We start from the raw sequence: 18,617 nt of genomic DNA, 5'->3' as shown, positions 1-18,617 counted from the left end.
AGACCAAGCTCCTTGAGGTTTTGGAAGAGAGCTGCTGTGGGGATTGGCTTATCATGATGTATGCGAGCCATTTTCAAGTATGCAGCAGTGATCAGTTTTCGGCTAGCAGCACGCAGCCTCTTTAACAGTTCAAATTGATCCAACAATCAAGGGCGCACCCATGATCGGTGTGCGAGGGTGAGGGTTAATGCATACTATGTTCATGTATGGCACTGCAACTGTATCGCAGCGGTACTGGTATTTGTCTCCCAAGTCGACGCTTATTGTCCTCGAATGTTATTTAATGCCGACAGGCGACTCCCCCACCGGAGGGACCTCGTTGAAAATAACGCTGGCAGCAGCCTCCAACGCCTCACTGGTATACTCGAAGCTTGCCACGCATGCCTGCACGCCTAAGATCCTCCTAGAGAACAATTCATACGGTGCGCAGCTCGCCAGGACCACAATCGGCACTCCACTTGAGGCCTGTGTCGCAACTCTCTCCAAGACATCCAGTTGCCAGGCGCTACGATCCGCATTGCGTGTGACGAATATGAGACCCTCGCCAAAATCTCTTCTGCAGTCGAAATCAGCTGCGTAAACCAAATGTTCGACATCTGCAGCGCGGCGTCCCACGGACTCCGCAAAAGATATGTAGTAAGGCGCTGCTGTGTTCCGGACGTGGCCTTTCTCGGTGCGTTGCACACCTTCCGCATCATCCACCGCTGCATTAAGGCTTTCTACAATGGGTGTCATCACCACAATCTTGCCCGAAGAGAACACAGGAAGGGATCCAGAGATGAGCGCGGTAGATTTTGCGTATGCTTCCTCGCTTAGTTTCTTGTTCGTCGCCTGCAACGCATTCATCGCCTTCTCGTCAAATGGATTTCCGAGCACATCATCCCATGTCCCGGCGAATTGCCGTTTCAACGCAGTGACCCTTTCTCCGCTTTTCCTCAGCTCGTCCATATGCAGCTCGCCCTTCTGCACTGCCTCGTAGGTGGCCTCAATCGATCCCCTATGGAATGCCATAGTATGACAAACCATGACCACGTCTGCGCCGGCTGCTAACGCTTCGACAGCACCACGCGGTACGCCTCCCTGCCTCTCCTTCACCGCATTCATTTCCAGACAATCCGTCACGACCACTCCTTCAAACTGCAGCTCCTCCCGCAATAGAGTTGTAGTCACAGCTCGTGAAAGGGAGGCTGGAGTCTTACTATCACCAGTCAGGGCCTGGATAACCATGTGCCCCGTCATGATGCTGGCGACGCCAGCGTCGATCAATTCTTTGAAAGGTTTCAACTCAGTTTGATCTAACTCGGTACGACTTTTGTTGATGACGGGGAGACCCAGATGCGAGTCAACGTTTGTATCGCCGTGCCCTGGGAAATGTTTCGCGGACGGTGCGACTACCACCTTGTGTAAGGCCATCGCCAACCGCCTTCGCAAATCGTGCAACCTCTGTGGGGTCTAATCACCGAAGCTTAGTAAAAGTTCTCCAAGCAAATAAACAGCTTGGGTCTCACCATCTCCAAAAGAGCGTACACCTCAAGGAAAGAGCACAGGTCAAGACACCATCGAGCAGCAAAAGTACTTGACGCTCACCAATGACCGGGTTCTGTGGGTCGGAATTCACGTCTCCTACAGGAGAATAGGACCAATTGATGCCAACAGCTTTCATCTCACGAGCTGAAGCCGCTGAACAACGTCTGGCATATTCGGGATCACCGGTCGCTGCGATTGCCATAGCTCCTGGGCTGGAAAGTGATGAGACAAAAGAGGGTCAACAGGACACGGCTTACAACTGTGTCCCAGCTTGATACTTTGCAGTCGAGCTGAACGCAGATACAAGGCCTGTGTGACTATAGTATCAGCCTGACGTGGAAGCAGACGCCGAGAAACGCACCATTCTCTTGATCAATCCCAATCATCAGTGGATGCTTGTGTCCAGCATCTCTTGCGCACTGTTGCAAAGATTGAACAAGCGTGTGTACCTGCTTCACACCTGAGGTAATCATGATTCGCATAGTGTCAATATTTCAATAAACATTGCGTCTCACTTTGCACATTCCGTTTCATGAGGATGATGTTCCTGATTAAAATGGCCCGTAAGCACAGGGCACAACCATATGCGTCTTTGCCTACCCAACATGATACTTGTCGATAAGTTCTTTTGCATCCTCGCTGACCTCATACCCATGAAATCCAAAAACGAAGTGCTGTAGCGGTGCTCAGGGTTTAGTCCATCTTGAGAACGGCTTTCGGCGCACCTGTCCGATCTCCCTCTTATCCTCGTCTGAAAGATCCATGGTGGTCGGGAACGAAGAGATGAAAGTCTGCCATATGGTGCCACGGTATCAAGACATCGTGATCACGTTGTCATGAGATGACTTTCGACCTGGGCCATGTGATGTGCTTGAAAAGGCACTCCGGCTACTACTTAGTTAGACCTACCTGCACCAAGTAGTAAGCCTTTTATATACTTACTAACCAATGCAGCCTGCTATTCACGTGGCTGCATGATATGTAGACAATAATAACTGTCACGGTAGATCTCCGTTGTTCGGGCCTCCCCAGATATCACGGCTCTGTTTTTCGCCTTGCTGTTCTCGCTTCCGATTTCGATTGATCCTAATAGACCCATAGCTATTAGTTACATTACCGTAAAGTAACCGACTTCTATGCACCTTGGCCTCTCTTGGCCTGGGCTCCAACAAGGGCTTCTCGAACAGGAAGCTACAGCATTTGATAACTTACATGATTTGGAATTCGCCTTTATTTGAACATAGCATTGGTTCCCATCGAAATGGCGTATGTCCGAATGAGCTGGCCATTGTTAAGGGTGCTACACTGCTTGGGGGCACATTGATGTGGTCGTGATGGCCCTGCGTGTAGAATTAGGCAGCGATTGAATTGAACACACACCTAACATGATGTAGGCATTATTGGCATGTGATGCACTGACACGAAAATTCGACGCGGAAGTGACAGGGATATTGATGCGATGTTGACAAGGCATGGATGCAGTCTGACATGGAACTTACCTGGTACTACCCCACACAGTTGGCGAGGATGAACACAGACTCAGGAGGCTTGGATATTTGAATTTTGAAACAGTTGTCAGCCTCGTCATGAAAGTTAACACTCACTCAGGACCATCAATAATTTAGAGTTGATAGGAACATCCTCTGTACGAGTCCATGCACGTTCGCAAGCACTTTACCGAGAATGAGATCTGAATCGAACGACGAGTGTTCTGTTGGTCAGCGTCACGGTCGCGGGTGTCACAACCGCGGCGCGGCGGAGATGACCAATCATAACAATATATTGCGGAACTTCATGTGGCTCCTATCACTTTACAAACGGGACGAAAACTTTACAAGTCGTTGCCATCATCTTCTCAGCCTAAAGCCAACATGGAGGTCAGTGACACATGTACTTCTTCTGATCCCAAATACTGATGGCACGTCTGGCAGCCCAATAATCGACCAGCCAAAAGACCTCGCCTGCAAGGACCTGACGGCTTCCAAGCAACGAAGAATACCTCGAAACCCGCGTACAAACCTCCCCCACCCTTCGTGTCTTCTTTTGATCCACCGAAGGCCAGGTCATCAACAAAGGTTCCTGATGACAAGCAGGACAAGTCGAAGCATTCGATTCATGTTCGACAGCGACCGCAAAATCCATTTACTGCCGAACTCCCCGACTTTGGCGACACTTCACTCGGACGCGAGGCTAAGGGAAAGGAGAAAGAGGTATCGGTTCGCCTAACCGGCAATCGCAAGCGACCGAACCCAATTATCACTGCGAATAACGCAGGGTCAGACATATCTCGCACGCCAATCGTGAAGCGCCTCATTATTGCCCCTTCGGAATCAGCATCTGTACATCCTCCTATATCCCGTCAAAAACCACTTTCCGCACCTCTTCGACCTCTTCAACCTCTCAAGCCACCTTCGTTTGTAATCAGCGCCTCAGCAAATGCATCATCTTCCAAACCTCGATCTTTCTCAGTTCTCAAGCCACCTCCAAGGCCTCAGCCGAATACTAAAACGATCGTTCTGAAGCCTCTTGCTCCACCTAGCTTTGCTCCGTTTCCTTCAAAGAAATTGTCGACTAACATGAAGCCCATCTCATCTTTCGCGATAAATCCCACAAAGGACGGCGCAGGTGCTGAGCTGCTCTCGCTTTTCCTCCAACAGCACGGACACAACTTCGTCACTCCATTCGAACGTGAGATACAGCGCGGCATTGGACTCAGCCCTAGCAAAAATAAAAGCGCTAAAGGGAAATTTGTACGGTACGTGCGCGTGTCGCGAGGTCATTGGCCGATTGTTACTGAAGCGCGCGATACCAACAGTGGTGGAATGGCGGCGCGTGCACAACACCTCATCTCAGGCACAAGAACCGACTATACCCTTTGGTGCCTACAGCTTAAACAGAGGCTCTCATCTGCGTCACCCTCCGCACCGACTTTATCGTGCGATTTGCAGCTCCGTATTCTACGAGTACTACCCCTTCCCACGAAAACCCCCACCCCTACTCGTGTGCACATCGCTATATGCCGCATCTCGTCGCGCCACAGGTTCGCCAACATAACCGATTTAAGAGATCAATGCTATGTCGTCCTTTTTCCACACGTTATCGAGCCGAGTCGTAATTTCGAAGAGGGCAGGGATGTCTTGGCCTGGATGCCGTGGTACAAGGCTATGCTCTCCCCTGTGGTGCCGAAGGAAGTATTAGGAGGTCTTTCGGTTGAGCCATTAATGCCTCCAAGAAGCGTTATTATTGTACCACGATGGCACATTATGCAGGCAGACTGAGTGATAGGAGGAGCTAGGGTCTGTACCGGGCGCTGGGGTACCGCTACACTGGTACTTGTGTTTCATAATTATATTGCATGGCGTTTTGAACGTACCTTTCAAGCTGCCGACGAGTCAGATGCGAGTGTTCTCGCCGATCCGCATGTGAAAAACACCTCATTCTAAACTGATATCTGGAAAGTCCCCCTCCTTCTGACATGACTGAAATAAGTCTTTCAAACTCCGTAACCATGCTGTATTTAACACTTAAGTTTATGTATACCCTTTTGACTGTACATTAGAATCCAGGCACGATGCAATCGGTCATACATGGAATAGCTGAATCTCCGACTTAAGATTTGAAATGAAGCAGGATTGTACACGCTGCGGAACTTAAGGGGCAATTCAGTGGGTAGTTTGCGAATACACCACAGCAGGTACTGCCAACGTGCGTCTATTCAGTGCGGATGTGAATATTTACACGACTCCATCAAAGTGATGTAATTGTAATCAAGCATCACATACTCACTCACAGCTTGTAGGGACCTTGGCGCGGCTGAACTGCACAGCGCTTTATTATTAAGCTATAACAGCTCGAGGCGGAGTTCCATATAGCTTAAGTCTGTTACGCGTTCCACCCATCTCCGGCACCCGCCGAATGAGTTTACATACCGCCGGCGAGTTGACCGTCTTCACCAACATTCAAGTGGTTGCCCATTAGTAAATTAATATTATCGCTACCACAAAAGCACATATGATCAAACAAACTTGCCACGTACCCGGTTGGATGAGTCTCAAAGCGGCCAATTATCATTAGCGCACATAAAGATAACTACCCACATTGGGCGCTGATCTACCTGAGGGGCGGCTCGCCCACCCCCCTCATACGGAGATGAACTTCCACTTGTTCAATGGTATACCCATCCCTACCCCACGATGCAGAGCGGTCTCCTTGCTTTTCATTTCTCTGGCCTGACGTCAGTGTGAAAGGAACGACAGGCTGTAACTAACAAACTCTCGGTTTCCCGCGGCGCGTCGGTGTCACTACCGGCGTATTCTACCACAACGACAGAAAGGATCTAAGCTTAAGAGGGATTTAACTGCGTACGAACTTTGCCTAACGTGTGCGGACGCGCACTCCTCGCTGAGGAGTATCGGCATTTTGGCCGTTCGCACATACGCGTCGAACGCGTAGGTGCAATCACGTGATTGCGCCTAGCTGCCACAAACGCGCGCCAAGTTTCAAACTTCTGACCGACTCGCTTGTTTTCTCACTGATATCATCCAAGATGCCCGGAAGACGCGTGTCATCAAGTAGACCACGTTCTCAAACACTATCAGGAGACGAAGGAGACATAGATTTCAAGCACTCTCAAGGCAGCAGCGATGACCACAACGAGTATTTTCGTGACATTTAATACCATTTATCACGCTGACGACAGATCTCCAAGAACGTTCGCAGTCGTCGCAGCGGAGTTTAAAGGTGTGTCATTCATCATAGCATTAACTGGACATGATCATATGCGCTTGCCAGCGACATGGGAGAAAAAGCTAAGGGGACGCGACGATAAGATAGTACAGACAACACAAAAGGAACTCCACCTTGCTGTTCGTATTCCCGATATCCATAATCTCTCATCTTCACCTTCAAACTAGCTCCAGAACAAGGAAACCGAAATCGCTAACATCATAAACGAGATGTAGGACGCCCGGTCACCGCGTATATCGCTATCCGCTCAACACTGATCCGCGATCTAAGGGAGGCCCTTCATCAGGATTTCCTCGAACAATATGCGATTCTAGAAGATAAGAAGCGCAAAATCACAGCTGCGATTGCTGAAGTACAGGAAGAACTTATAGTCTGTCTTTTAGCACCAAGAACCCATCATTTCATTCTCTAAGCAAATATCATCTTACAGCCACTCGCGGTCAAACACCACCAAGAGATCATCAGCCTTGGACACGAGGTCGAGAACGGCCAACTGGAAGGGATGGCCCTCATCAAGGGTGCTTGTCAGTGTATGGCCATCTCCGTTCTCTTGCTGCTCCGCGTCTGATCTTCCTTCCCCCCGCTCCATAGCCACGCGGGATATTGCCCAGGAACTAGGCACGTTGCACTTCGATTGCTAAATGATAGAGCAGTTTATTGTTCCCCCTTGGCTAGCTTGGCCTGTATTAATTGAGTGTGAATACGGCCAGCGTAGCCCATGTTAATGAACCGTATTTATGGACTGCTCGACATATCAGGCGTTCCATCACCGCTATCATATCGTATGGCATGCAGTAGTTCTACTTTACCGCTGAACATGTACCAATAAGTCGTCACGATTTTGATTCCCAGATGACGTGGAGTCAGAAGCACTGCTGGTCGAGACTTTCCTGTACAATGAACTCGCAAGGCCCGTTCTCCGGGGCTGATAGCTTCTCTTCTCGCTGCTGATGCGGCGGGAAAGAACTCTAAAAATGGTAAGATAGTACCTGGACTATACAGGGAGGGCGGGCTTCTGCGAGCCTCCGGAGACGTAGGAGATGAAAAGTAATTGGTAAGCGTCCTTCGTAAATCTCGGACGGTCCCTGGATGCGATGCAGACATAGATCGCCGGCGCGCTTTATCAAAGGAGGAATAACATGAAGACGATCAGAACGCCACAGCAATTTTTACGAAACAATGAGGGTTCAAGCTAAGATCAGTATTGACGCTCGTTCTTACCAAAGTCGAGGAAGCAACGTGCATGACACGCATGGGATATGAGCTAACAGATAATAAAAACCCGATAAACCTTAAGCTTGGACACCAACGGTACAACGTGGGTATGAAGACAAGGAGGGCCTATCATTGTCATATCTAGGGCACAATTCGCGACCTCGTTAATCTTCGTGTCGGGACCCGAAGTGCTGTTCGTGTGCAGTTGCGACCCGAGCATGGATAAGTTATCGCTGGTGGCCGTCGGCAGAAGCGAAGGTACAGTTAGCTAATGAATGAATGAATAAATATTGAAACTCACGGCTTATGTTAGAATCTGTCCCTGTTGCATGCTTGAGTATAACAGGTTGCATTGTCACGTAGATAATTAAAACTTTTCATTTCGTCAAGGTTACCCTGGCTTGGTGGTATAGCGCCTGGGCTGCTAAACCATGCTAAGCCAGAAGAACTATAGCCTTTTCAGCAACCCTCCACTCCGCCTTGGCACCGTCCACATCGAGATCTCTCAACCTTTTGAGTTCTGTGGCACCTTCGCCAAGACGACGATTCGTGGCCATAGGCTCGGTATCTGGTGTCACATCGAAGTTGATATCCAGGTCATATAAGGAAGGAACGTGTAGCATCACTCTTCGTGGTTCTACATCGAGTGTCGAGTTGGAGATATGGGTGTGAGTCTGTATGACCCAATGATTACTATCAATACAGGAACTAAATTATTGACGATACTATGTCTCCGTGGAAACAGACGGACGGACTCGATAGTATGCCGGGGGATGAGACTTACCAGATTGGGCACATTGATCATGAAGCGGATTTTGCGCTGGTCCTTCGTCGGGGTCCACGTCCATGTGGGAGTCTGGGTATTCGATGCGCTTTTGAATATCCCCTTGACACTTGGAGCCGATGCGGTAGCTGTTGGAGAAGCTAGTTCCTGAATGAGAGTAGTCTTAGCGTTGGACTTGTGGTGAGGGTGACCGGGCGGAAAGAGCAGTCCAGGCACGAGCACTTGTCGCGACACAGGTTTGCCTTTCGAGGCAATGTTGGGCGTGCCGATCTGCCGAGAAAGCAAGAGTGAGGTGTGCGATTCAACACGCTGCAGCGCAAGTTCTATGCCAAGTCATAGTCAGGTAATGTATCGGCTAGCGAGGCATCAAATCACGTACCTATGATGAATGCTTTGAAGTTTGCTTCTTTCAGGCGAGATTTGATGGATGTGTTGAAGACACAGTCAACGACAAGGGCTGGTTGACCGGCTGAAGACAATGACACAATGGATGTCAATCACATGGGGCGAGAATTTCAGCCGGGAATGGTGCTTGAGCGAAGTACTCGGAGACGGATAAAGGACAGTACCGACCTTTGTCTTTGTCATCACGAAGATCTGACACTACGACTGGAATGAACCATCCATCCGAATTTGATCCGTCATAGTCTTGACCACGCATTGCTTTTTGGATTACATCTTCACTACGAGGTGGAGGTGGAGGTACATTCGTGTCCCATGCTATGTTGACGAAAACTTTAAGTCCTTTCGGAATAGTGGTTGGTGTGTTTGAGAGGACTCCTAGCGCATCGGAGGGCGTACTGGGAGGATGACTGGTGGCGGTTCTGGGGACGACGACGGGTTGCAGCACGTTTGATTTTACACAGAAGCCGGGCACTGGATTTAGCGCTAGACTGATTGAAGAGGACATTAGCGAACATAGCGTGGAAACCAAGTGGAAACAGCGAGCTGTTCCATGAATAACATCACTTCCATATCCGGTCTAAGGACCTACCCTTACCAAAATTGAATGTCAATTACGAAATTGCCAATTTGCGAATGACTTGTCAACGTTTGCTGTGTTTCTCTGATAAATCGGAAAATTACTCGGCCTCGCACATGCTATAAAAACCCGTTGATTTTCAGTGGCTCAACACGATCAACCTCTCCTCCTCCTTGTAAAACTAATCATATTTGATTCATTTCAATTCTCTTTACAATGGCCTACAACGTTACCCCCATTCCCGATGTCGACGATGACCAGAAGCTACAACAATACATCCAGGATAGACGTGTCATTGGTGTATGTGTCCAACTGCTCTAACCCCTACCATTTGATACTCATCATTCGTTAAAAACTGAGCAGTATGACCCCCTGGTTCAGCCTGCTCTGCTCAGGCATGAAGTTCAGCCCACATCGGCCTCACAGCTCACAATTGCAGCTGCTCGTTACAACGCTGCTCGCATTGTAGCGGGTCAGGACGACCGTATCCTCGTCATTGTTGGCCCCTGCTCCATTCACTGTGCAGACCAAGCTATTGAGTATGCAAATTTGCTCAAATCGAAAATGCCATCATGGGATAATCTCCTCATCGTGATGCGCGCGTACTTGTAAGTTGTGCCTGTTCCTTGTACATTGTACTATACTAACGTTATGTGTATCGCTCTAGTGAGGTTCGCCGGCCGCACATCAGTTCCTGGCAATGACTCACCTATTCCCTATTATAGAAACCTAGAACCACTGTTGGATGGAAAGGTCTCATCAACGACCCCGTCAGCCAATTTTCTCCTTTTTACCTCTGTTTTTGCTCATCTGTCTTTGCAGGATATTGATGGTTCCTTCAAGATTAACAAGGGTCTTCGGGTGGCTAGACAGCTTCTCTGTGACCTTACCGATATCGGTGTCCCTGTCGGTTCCGAGCTTCTCGATACCATCTCGCCTCAATACATCGCTGACCGTACGTCACACCTTATCACTTTCCACATGTTCTTTCTAACACTGCCTCATTTCTTCACACGCAGTTATCTCTTGGGGAGCGATTGGAGCCCGAACAACGGAATCCCAACTCCACCGCGAGCTCGCTTCCGGTGTTTCTTTTCCTATAGGATTCAAGAACGGCACTGACGGAAGGTACGACATCATCGTATACGTTTTTATTGAGGAACATATCGCTAATGGTCATCATGGCAGTGTCACAGTCGCTATTGACGCGATGCGCTCCGCCTCTAACCCCCACGCGTTCATGGGTGTGACGGAGCAAGGTCTTGCCGCCATTGTCAAGACACGCGGAAACCAGGATGTTCACGTCATCCTCCGTGGTGGCACCAAGGGTCCCAATTTTGCATCCGAGCACGTTCGCGCAGCTTCTAAATCAATTGAGAAGGCGCGCCCAATAAACCATGCCAGCATTATGATTGACTGCAGTCGTAAGCATAAATCTTAATCAATAATTAGCGAGGGAACTCATTTAACTGTTTTAGATGGCAATTCGCAGAAGAACCACAACAACCAGCCTAAGGTGGTTGATGATATCTGCTCCCAGCTCGCTGCTGGTGACAGGAATGTTACCGGTGTCATGATCGAGTCCCATATCAACTCAGGACGCCAAGATGTTCCTGCTGAGGGACCCTCTGCACTGAAGCACGGTGTTTCCATCACCGACGCATGTGTGGATTGGGAGTGCACTGTGGGCATGTTGGATAGGCTTAACGCGGCCGTCAAGGCGCGCCGTGATTACCTCTTTGAACAAGGCCTGCAACGGCCAGCTGGCTTCCAACGTGGCACACCTCCATCGCCGTGAGCTCGGGTCATTTTGTAACTTTGTGGATCATTTGGTACATGTATATGGTCCCTATGTTCGTGTTGTATTTTAGCCAGTCATACTACCTCTTCCAACGTCCATAGTATTAGACCTTTAGATGGAGGGCTCTTGCTGTATTGTTGTAGTTAATAGCATCGAGGCCTTGCGCGGTTAACCTATTCTTATGCTCTATCTTTTGTCACCCAAAACATGATACGATAATATAAATATGTTTATGGCTGATTCATTGTTCAATTATGAGTACCGATTTCAGTACTAAGTCCTACAAATTTCGAACCGAAGCACGTGTGTTCGAGCGGTGTACCTATGTGTTTAGTTTGTAATACATAATTGAGCCATCGACCTCGTAGATGGCGAAACAAAATATCCATATTCATAACCTATGTAGGGTATCTGCACATGCGCTGGATCCAAGCGCGTCACGGTATAAGTACTTATCCGTCAAATGAGATAATTACGCTACGGCTTATTGGACCGCTCCACATTCGTGCGTGTACCAAGTTACCCAGTTCTTAATGACTTCTAACACGATGTGAGAGGTCTGGTCAGCACTCAACTAGGAGATTGATCCCGGGTCGAAATCGCAGTCTGAGAAGTGAGACATTCTGAGCGACGTCGGCCGACATTCGCAACAGAATTTTCCAAGTGTTTCACAATTCATTCCAAGTGTCAATTCCTATCATGATACGAGTCTGTCCGTCCGAGCATTTCTCCTGAGATGCAGATAATGTTATCTTTTTACCACCTCCCTCCGGGTACTCGCTTGCCCCTGATCACCAGAGATTGAATTTGTCATTAGTCCATGAGGGACACTTCAAGTTAAATATAGGAGGACGTAGGATCCCCGGGATCACCGCTCGACTGCCCGTCAGTGGAGCTCGTGGAGGCTCGAAGGACTCCATAAAAATGACTGTCACCGTGCGAAGCTGTGCAAGCTTTTTCCACGGCTCATATCGACTTTCACTCACACCAAACTCAAAGCACTGCACTCTTTTGTTGTGGTATGCCAATTGGGGATGAAGACAGACGTCACAGTCATCTAGGCTGGTTTATGAATTGGACCCTATGAGCAAATCGGCTCCACGAGGCAAAGCAAAATCAATTCAATGCGGTGTCGGTGAGTTGGGGTGCAAGCGTCGTAACTTGCGATCAAATTTAATCCAAATCGTGTTTCGGCCTCTCCTGTAGCGTGTTGTGAAACGAATACTATAATTATGTGTGTAGGTGAAACGAGTACTTGTGAGGTCAGTGATGTAATACGATAAATATCGCCCTATGGAGCTAGCACCAGCCAGTCGGCGGTGTGATCCGGCATTGTATAGTTCTCCGTGCGCAAGATCTTTGGATCGATTTACATAGAAGATCGTCTATCTTTACGTGACGCCGGACGGCGAATACTTACCCAGTGTTTCGTCTCTCACCGGCACCGTTGGCGAGTTTAATTGTAATTGTACTGTATGATCATCTCAACATCTGCTGCATCTTCTCATTCCGTCAACGCGATTTGCAACCGACAAGAAAGTTACCGATGGAAGCATGTCTTACGAATGTCTCTGCCATGCATCAATAACCCTCTCCAAAGACGGACCCGACCATCCTGACCCAAACACCGTATTCATTTTGGTCCCAGTCCCTCTTAGGACTTCCTTTATACCCTCATCTAGCGTCCTCAAATCGACATTCCCAGGAGCGGCACATTGTGCATGAGCATCTTGTGCAAGTTGCTTGAGGATTGCTAGCAGCGATGCTGATGGGACACCGTGACGCAGCAGATACCAAGCCAACCAACGCGATACTTCAGGGGCTTCTTCGGACTCCACTATAAGTTCCCCACGAGCATATCTGCCAAAGACCGTATTAAGGGCTGTAGAGCTTTGGACTTCTGCAAGGCGCTCATCCAATGCTTGTAATGCACCAGAGACAGTGTTTTCGCGAATCAGAGAAGGCCGAATATTATTCTCTGATTTCCCACTGAACCGCCTATCGTAGACTTTGCTGTAAAAGTCGACAGCAAAACGAAGGTCTTGCAGCCGGAGATGGAAGTAGCTGTTCGATGGTGATTGAGTGCGATACTGATAAAGCATCAGATGGGACTGCAATGTTTCCATCTTATCTTGAAGAATGCTATCAAGCAGGACCGCGTGACAGTAATTGTGGAAGACTCTCTCTTCGACTGTCTTACCGTCCTCGCGTGAGAAGTGATCTGCGAAAGCAAGAAATAGGGTGTCGTTGGAAAAAGATGAGATGAAATGAGTCAGGTCGCTCGCGGGGTGTGCCTTCGTGTCGGTCAATTGCGGGAAATCTAGAGTTGCAGCATCTCCAGCAGATGAACCAGAGCGAACGAAAAGACTTCTGCTTCCTCTAGGGTCCTCCGTATAGCTCAAGAAAGCAGTGCGTCGCTTCACGTACAACGTTTGGTGCTTTAACAGGCTTCTCCTATGCTGTGGTACGTGTTCAAGGTCCACAAAGAAAGGCCAATAGCGGGGTGTATCGATCCTAATGGACAAAAGTTTGTTGAAATCCGGTATCAACGTGGGCGATATCAGCTGTGTTGCACCCTTTTCGGCACCTTCTTTCGTGGTGATTTTGACTGGAAGATAGACTGCTTCTCTGGTATTAACGTCCCGTGCCATAAGGCATCTAGGTTCAACTGCAAGAACCCAGAGGTGGCGAAGAGCCTGAAGATAGCTCTTGTTATCTGATGATACATGATGGAACCGGGGGAAAAAGGCAACAATCATGCAAGCTATCGCGGCATTCGAAGTTCCAAGAGTATACCGACCGGCCCCGAGGAACAATAAACCAAGTGACAGGTGAGTTGCAACATGGACACCATATCGAAACGCTTGGTGATACATGCCATATGCATATCTCAGCCGTCGTAAGCAGGTGATTTCCCCTGTACCCGCCATGACCATACAAAGCGCAATGGAAATGAGGTTCAAGCCCTCACGAACAGCAGAGCGCTTGATCTTGTAATCAAAGGCATGACCTAGAAAGCATCAGATATTTAGTATGACATCTTGTGAGTTGCGTGAGGAAAATTTACCACTAGCCGCCACAAATCTACTGAACATGTCGAAATAATTCGAGAGCATGATATATGCCTCATGACGTGCTGTCCCTGCGTACTTCAAGCCAATAGCAAAACAACAACCTCCTATGATGTTGTAATAGGCAAGCTCGATAGCATCGTCAGCCAGTTTTCCTCGTATGTGACCGTGCATGGCCTTCACGATAGATTCGGGAACCTGAGCAAGTAACCACTGCGGCGTTGAGGCGATATCGTCCCACATGATCAAGGATCTTGCAATAGTCCGCATGAGCAAAAAACTAGGTTGTATGCGGTTCAGCTCCAAGACCGTGCTAGGAATCTCCAGGATGTCAGCGACATCTCGTCGCTCTGTCTTGAGATACATCAGCCCAAGTGCGATAGAAGCTGCTGGCGAGGTGATATTGACATCGAATGTGGACCGTGCTTGGGAGTTCACAACTGACTTTCCTTCACCATGCACGAGGACGCGGAGGCGATTGAGCGATGAGAGATCTGCGGGAACGGAGGAGCCTTGACCTAGCATTATCATGCCGAAGGCTAATGCTGCACAATAAGTATAAGCTTCTCTGTGTTCATTGCTGAGGTCCGGTTGCACGAGGTCTTTTCTGCTGATTTGGTGGAGACATACTTCTGCCATGCGTCTGTTTCTGGTACTGAGGTATAGAATTCCGACTCCCGCCAAACCGGCTGCTTGAGTCATGAGGGATACGTTCAGGTCGACGTTCTGCGTGGGAAGCAAGGCTGGAGTATGAACAGCAAGCAACTTTGTCACATGGCGATTGCCCGTCCCAGCGTTCGCAGCTGACAAACCAAGCAAGACGCCAATAGAAGTCAAGTCATGTTTTGGGGTCAAATATCCGAAGGTATGCCATGTGAGCATTTCCTTGAGGTGCCCCGTGAGCCCAAGACCAAACAGGAAGCCGGCATGTTCTGGGGTGAGCTCGGAAGGCTTGTTAAAGGCAATCCATGAACTCTCTACACCACGAGCTTCCGGAGAGATGCGTAGTCCTGCTGCGACGCCATTATGGAACTCGCCCCAGTTAAGGCATTCGACAGGTATCTTGCCAAGCTCGGGTGCAGAAGTAACATTTGATGGTTGTATCTTAACCGCATACTCCATCTTGGGGGTGACATAGGCCTCTTTCGTGACCGTCAATACAGAACCAAAGGTGAACATAGCACGACCATAGGGCAGTGCCAGCGTTCGCTCTGCAATGCGAACCACTTGATGCTGTTGCTCCTTCGCCTGGTCATGTTCACTATTCAACAGTTGTTAGTGAAGCCTTGACCAAATTTATCGATTATCCTACTCACTTCAATTCCGGACGCTCTACAAGCCGAACCGATGGAACGGCCGACGAACAAAGCATACGAGCCACCTCTTCCAATCTGCGATCCTGGCCAAAACGGATCTTAGTGAATCCCTTGAGATCAAGTTCGACTCCAGAAACCGCATCGATTTCTCCGATACTTGCAGATTTGGCCTGTTCGGCCAGACTGCCGATCGTCATCCGTCGGTGGGTATTCTAGAATCAGATCAGCCGCTACAATATATCCTGAACTGTAGGTCCCTACCATGTAGGTCTCGGCAGATTGAGCGATGCCCTTCTGAGAAAGCTCTGGCTGCGTTCCAGCAACGCTGAAAGCCAAGTCACGCCGGCCAATGAGGTCATAATGCTCTTTGCGCCAGTGAGAAGGAGGCGACAGCTGGCACGTTCTAATTGCTTCTCCTCAGGGGCGCTGCAATACCCAATGGAAGACTATTAAGAAACGCAGATCCCTTCTCTGCTGTCCCAAGTATATCGACGAGCTTTTCAACGGTCAGCTCTGCCCGCTTTTGCGTAGATGACACCGTTTTGTCGGCAAGACACACATAGGCTGCCGTAAGACGCTGCAATGACACGAGCGGTTCGGCGTCCCCAAAAGCAAATGATGGATCGATGGAAAAAGATCGAGCTAGTCTGGAAGTTCCATACGCAGGGAATTGCCAGTCAGGATTACTTATGCTTCCATAAAGAATTGCCGACATATCTGGTGGCCAGACTGGTATGCGGTCGTCCAACATGTCCACACCTAAATAAGAAGATTAAAAACATGTCGGTGAAAGAAACGTATAAACTGACGCGTTGTAGATGGGGCAGGCCATCCTGGCATGATATTAGGACAGAGGCGCTTCCAGTAATCTGCCCATTCTGGTCGAACGATGTGTGCAATTTGACATATCAAAGGAATGAGTAACATGAGGGATTCGTATCGAAGAACCACTAAGCGGAGGTCCTCTGCCAACATGTGTAACGCATAGAGCACAGGCGCCAGAAGAGGATTGACGGTCAGAGTGAAAAGGAAGTAATGTTGTGTAGTCGGGGGTATAGGAAGCTTCAAGCGTTGGAGAGCCGGATCGTCGTTGAAAGAACGATTAGGAGTGGATAAAGCTGAGAATCTTTCCCATACAGAAGAATTTGCGGACTCGTCGTTTTTGAAAGGATACACAAGCTTGAGCTCAAGAAGCGCGAAAAGTGCGAGCGTGAACTCCCGGAACTCGACCCCAGGTGATGTTCGGAAGTAACGCTGTGACCAAGACTCGAGAAATCTTCGCTGCAGGTCAAAAGTTTGAGCCTTGGGCAGCACAAGTGCCAGAACCTGTATGGCCTGGGTCACCAGTGGATCGCGTGGGGCCATGTCCAGTCGCGCGTAATAGACCTTCCCATCACTCATCTCCACATATACCGACGAGACGCAAACATGCTTCAATGCTACAACATGATCAAGTGAGATGACCTCAGATGAATCGTTGCTGTCGCCGTTCCAGGGTTGCGCGAGCCTCAGCCGTATACGGAGCTCGTGCAATCCATGAGTAAACAATGATAACGAACCATCCTTCTTCACCGCAAGAAGGTCCCAAATGTCACCACGCGTCGCACGTATCGACGCGATTGCAACGGCTTCCAGAGTACCAAAACTCTCAACCACAAATGATTTCTTGTCTTCCTCAATGGTAATCATAAAGACAATCACCTGAGCCTCGGGCAGGCAGACTGCGAGGAGCGAGCGATGAACCTTGCCATCAAAGCGTTGATCAAATGATGCAACAGAGATATCACGCGTCGGCAGTCTACAATAACATGAGTGTGTGTTTAGGTGAGGTATCAATAACCTCCTACTGTCTCCCTCCCAAAGGATGAGTGGTCAACTGCTGGGCCCAATAAGACGCCTTCATTCTTCCATGTTCAACAGGGGTGATCAACTCTTCTGGGTCTTTCTGTCCTCCAAGCGCCATTCTATCCATTGTCAAACTGAGATCTAGGCGGGTGATGGAGTCTCGGTTTCTTCCTGGCATTGGTGGCTGAGCAGTGATATTACTCGTCGTCGAAGGCGGAAGTCCGGACATTGGAGGAAACGGTGGGGGAAATTCGCCATCAAATTCCATATCCTGAGGTAAACGGCGGTCAAGTTCCAAAAGGTCGCTAACACTCGATTGTCGCCTGTTCCCAGTACTCTTTCGCGAAATGCTCTGACGTCTGGTCCGGGTAAGAGGCACAGGAGCGTCCTTGGGCTTCAAGTAGGCATATCTCCATATAGACAGACCCCCTTTGTCTGCATCAAAGGTAACCAAAAACTCGCCAGTCGAATTAGGAACACCAGGAGAAACCCAAACAACCTCGTCTCCAGCAGAAACAGTAACCAGCGGCTTGGAACAATTCTCTTCCTCATCTACCAAAGCAACAGGTTCATCACCAAAACCTCCCAAAATACCACTCGAGATTCCAACAGCTTCAGGCTCCGAAAACGCGCTCGTGATGGTGAATATGGTGGGCAACACATCATCTCCTGTAACACGAGCCTCATCCACTTCAGCTGGATCAAGGATCCGCTGGATAAGAACACCATGAGGCCGAAGCGGCCACGCCCTGTGAACAAGAAACGGAAGCGAAAACGTATAATCCATCCCATTCTCCAAAAAAACCTTTCCAATACTTCTCAAGAAAATAAATACACCCGAGATTTCCTCGTCTGAATCTTCGACAGCTTTCGATTCCTCTCTGAGTGAGGCGAATGGCCCGAAGATGTTTGTCGTTCCGGGGGTTTCGTTTGATCGTGTGTAGTGGGCACTGCCGTGGGATTGGTGATTGGAGGATGCTGTTGGCTGTGTGAGCTTTCCGATACAGGCATGTTGGATGATTTGGTTTTCTTGACTGAGGTCCCATTTTCTCTTGATGACGCCTCCTTCGCTTAGGATAACGCAATAGTCGCTCCAGGAAAGTTCTTGGTCTATCCAGGACTCTGATCCACTTGTGGAGAGGGGGCTAAAAGTTGTGTTCACGGTATTGGTACCGGAACTTCGAATGGCAGCGCGTATGGAGCGAAGGAGGTCAGATTCTTCGGACGCATTTCTTGATGGGGTCGTGAGGAATGTGGTGGCGGCGGAGGGCTGATATTGTTGGGCTTGTATCACAACACCAGACATAATATGCGGTGTGCAAACATAGAT

The 18,617-nt window shown here is 49.0% G+C and overlaps 6 protein-coding genes across 6 annotated transcripts; 3 read left to right on the top strand and 3 right to left on the bottom strand.

The window, feature by feature from the left end:
• Window positions 1-276: 276 nt before the first annotated feature.
• Window positions 277-2,291, bottom strand: BJ212DRAFT_1285361 (glycoside hydrolase superfamily; the record flags this gene model as incomplete). Its single annotated transcript, XM_041331884.1, has 8 exons — window positions 277-1,443; window positions 1,495-1,529; window positions 1,588-1,739; window positions 1,785-1,836; window positions 1,889-1,987; window positions 2,043-2,074; window positions 2,128-2,201; window positions 2,253-2,291. 8 exons carry the CDS (start codon window positions 2,289-2,291, stop codon window positions 277-279), a joined length of 1,650 nt encoding a protein of 549 aa, XP_041186469.1.
• Window positions 2,292-3,255: 964 nt separating this feature from the next.
• On the top strand, window positions 3,256-5,109 carry BJ212DRAFT_1396588 (uncharacterized protein). The gene is made up of 2 exons (XM_041337216.1): window positions 3,256-3,404; window positions 3,459-5,109. The coding sequence occupies exons 1-2, from the start codon at window positions 3,399-3,401 to the stop codon at window positions 4,803-4,805; spliced, it is 1,353 nt and encodes a 450-aa protein (XP_041186468.1). The 5' UTR covers window positions 3,256-3,398; the 3' UTR covers window positions 4,806-5,109.
• A 964-nt stretch (window positions 5,110-6,073) lies between these two features.
• Window positions 6,074-6,914, top strand: BJ212DRAFT_1304662 (uncharacterized protein; the record flags this gene model as incomplete). Its single annotated transcript, XM_041333652.1, has 7 exons — window positions 6,074-6,183; window positions 6,227-6,267; window positions 6,319-6,392; window positions 6,441-6,484; window positions 6,544-6,643; window positions 6,704-6,797; window positions 6,865-6,914. The coding sequence occupies 7 exons, from the start codon at window positions 6,074-6,076 to the stop codon at window positions 6,912-6,914; spliced, it is 513 nt and encodes a 170-aa protein (XP_041186467.1).
• Window positions 6,915-7,589: 675 nt separating this feature from the next.
• BJ212DRAFT_991659 (pre-RNA processing PIH1/Nop17-domain-containing protein) lies at window positions 7,590-9,269 on the bottom strand. The gene is made up of 6 exons (XM_041344525.1): window positions 8,846-9,269; window positions 8,652-8,741; window positions 8,273-8,595; window positions 7,863-8,162; window positions 7,790-7,810; window positions 7,590-7,721 (listed from the first exon to the last, which is right to left on the bottom strand). The coding sequence occupies exons 1-4, from the start codon at window positions 9,180-9,182 to the stop codon at window positions 7,923-7,925; spliced, it is 990 nt and encodes a 329-aa protein (XP_041186466.1). The 5' UTR covers window positions 9,183-9,269; the 3' UTR covers window positions 7,590-7,721; window positions 7,790-7,810; window positions 7,863-7,922.
• Window positions 9,270-9,303: 34 nt separating this feature from the next.
• On the top strand, window positions 9,304-11,428 carry BJ212DRAFT_1396573 (uncharacterized protein). Its single transcript, XM_041337215.1, has 7 exons — window positions 9,304-9,554; window positions 9,618-9,862; window positions 9,988-10,024; window positions 10,077-10,209; window positions 10,274-10,382; window positions 10,443-10,678; window positions 10,733-11,428. Exons 1-7 carry the CDS (start codon window positions 9,471-9,473, stop codon window positions 11,050-11,052), a joined length of 1,164 nt encoding a protein of 387 aa, XP_041186465.1. The 5' UTR covers window positions 9,304-9,470; the 3' UTR covers window positions 11,053-11,428.
• A 1,186-nt stretch (window positions 11,429-12,614) lies between these two features.
• Window positions 12,615-18,593, bottom strand: BJ212DRAFT_1487135 (uncharacterized protein; the record flags this gene model as incomplete). Its single annotated transcript, XM_041341238.1, has 7 exons — window positions 12,615-14,065; window positions 14,123-15,387; window positions 15,443-15,654; window positions 15,704-15,807; window positions 15,878-16,201; window positions 16,252-17,240; window positions 17,290-18,593. The coding sequence occupies 7 exons, from the start codon at window positions 18,591-18,593 to the stop codon at window positions 12,615-12,617; spliced, it is 5,649 nt and encodes a 1,882-aa protein (XP_041186464.1).
• Window positions 18,594-18,617: the final 24 nt, after the last annotated feature.

This window comes from Suillus subaureus (genome assembly GCF_016647635.1).
Source record: "Suillus subaureus strain MN1 chromosome Unknown BJ212scaffold_70, whole genome shotgun sequence".
Classification (NCBI taxonomy): Eukaryota; Fungi; Basidiomycota; class Agaricomycetes; order Boletales; family Suillaceae; genus Suillus; species Suillus subaureus.
The sequence above is the reverse complement of the archived record's forward strand: the minus strand, read 5'-3'. Positions and strand labels throughout refer to the sequence as shown.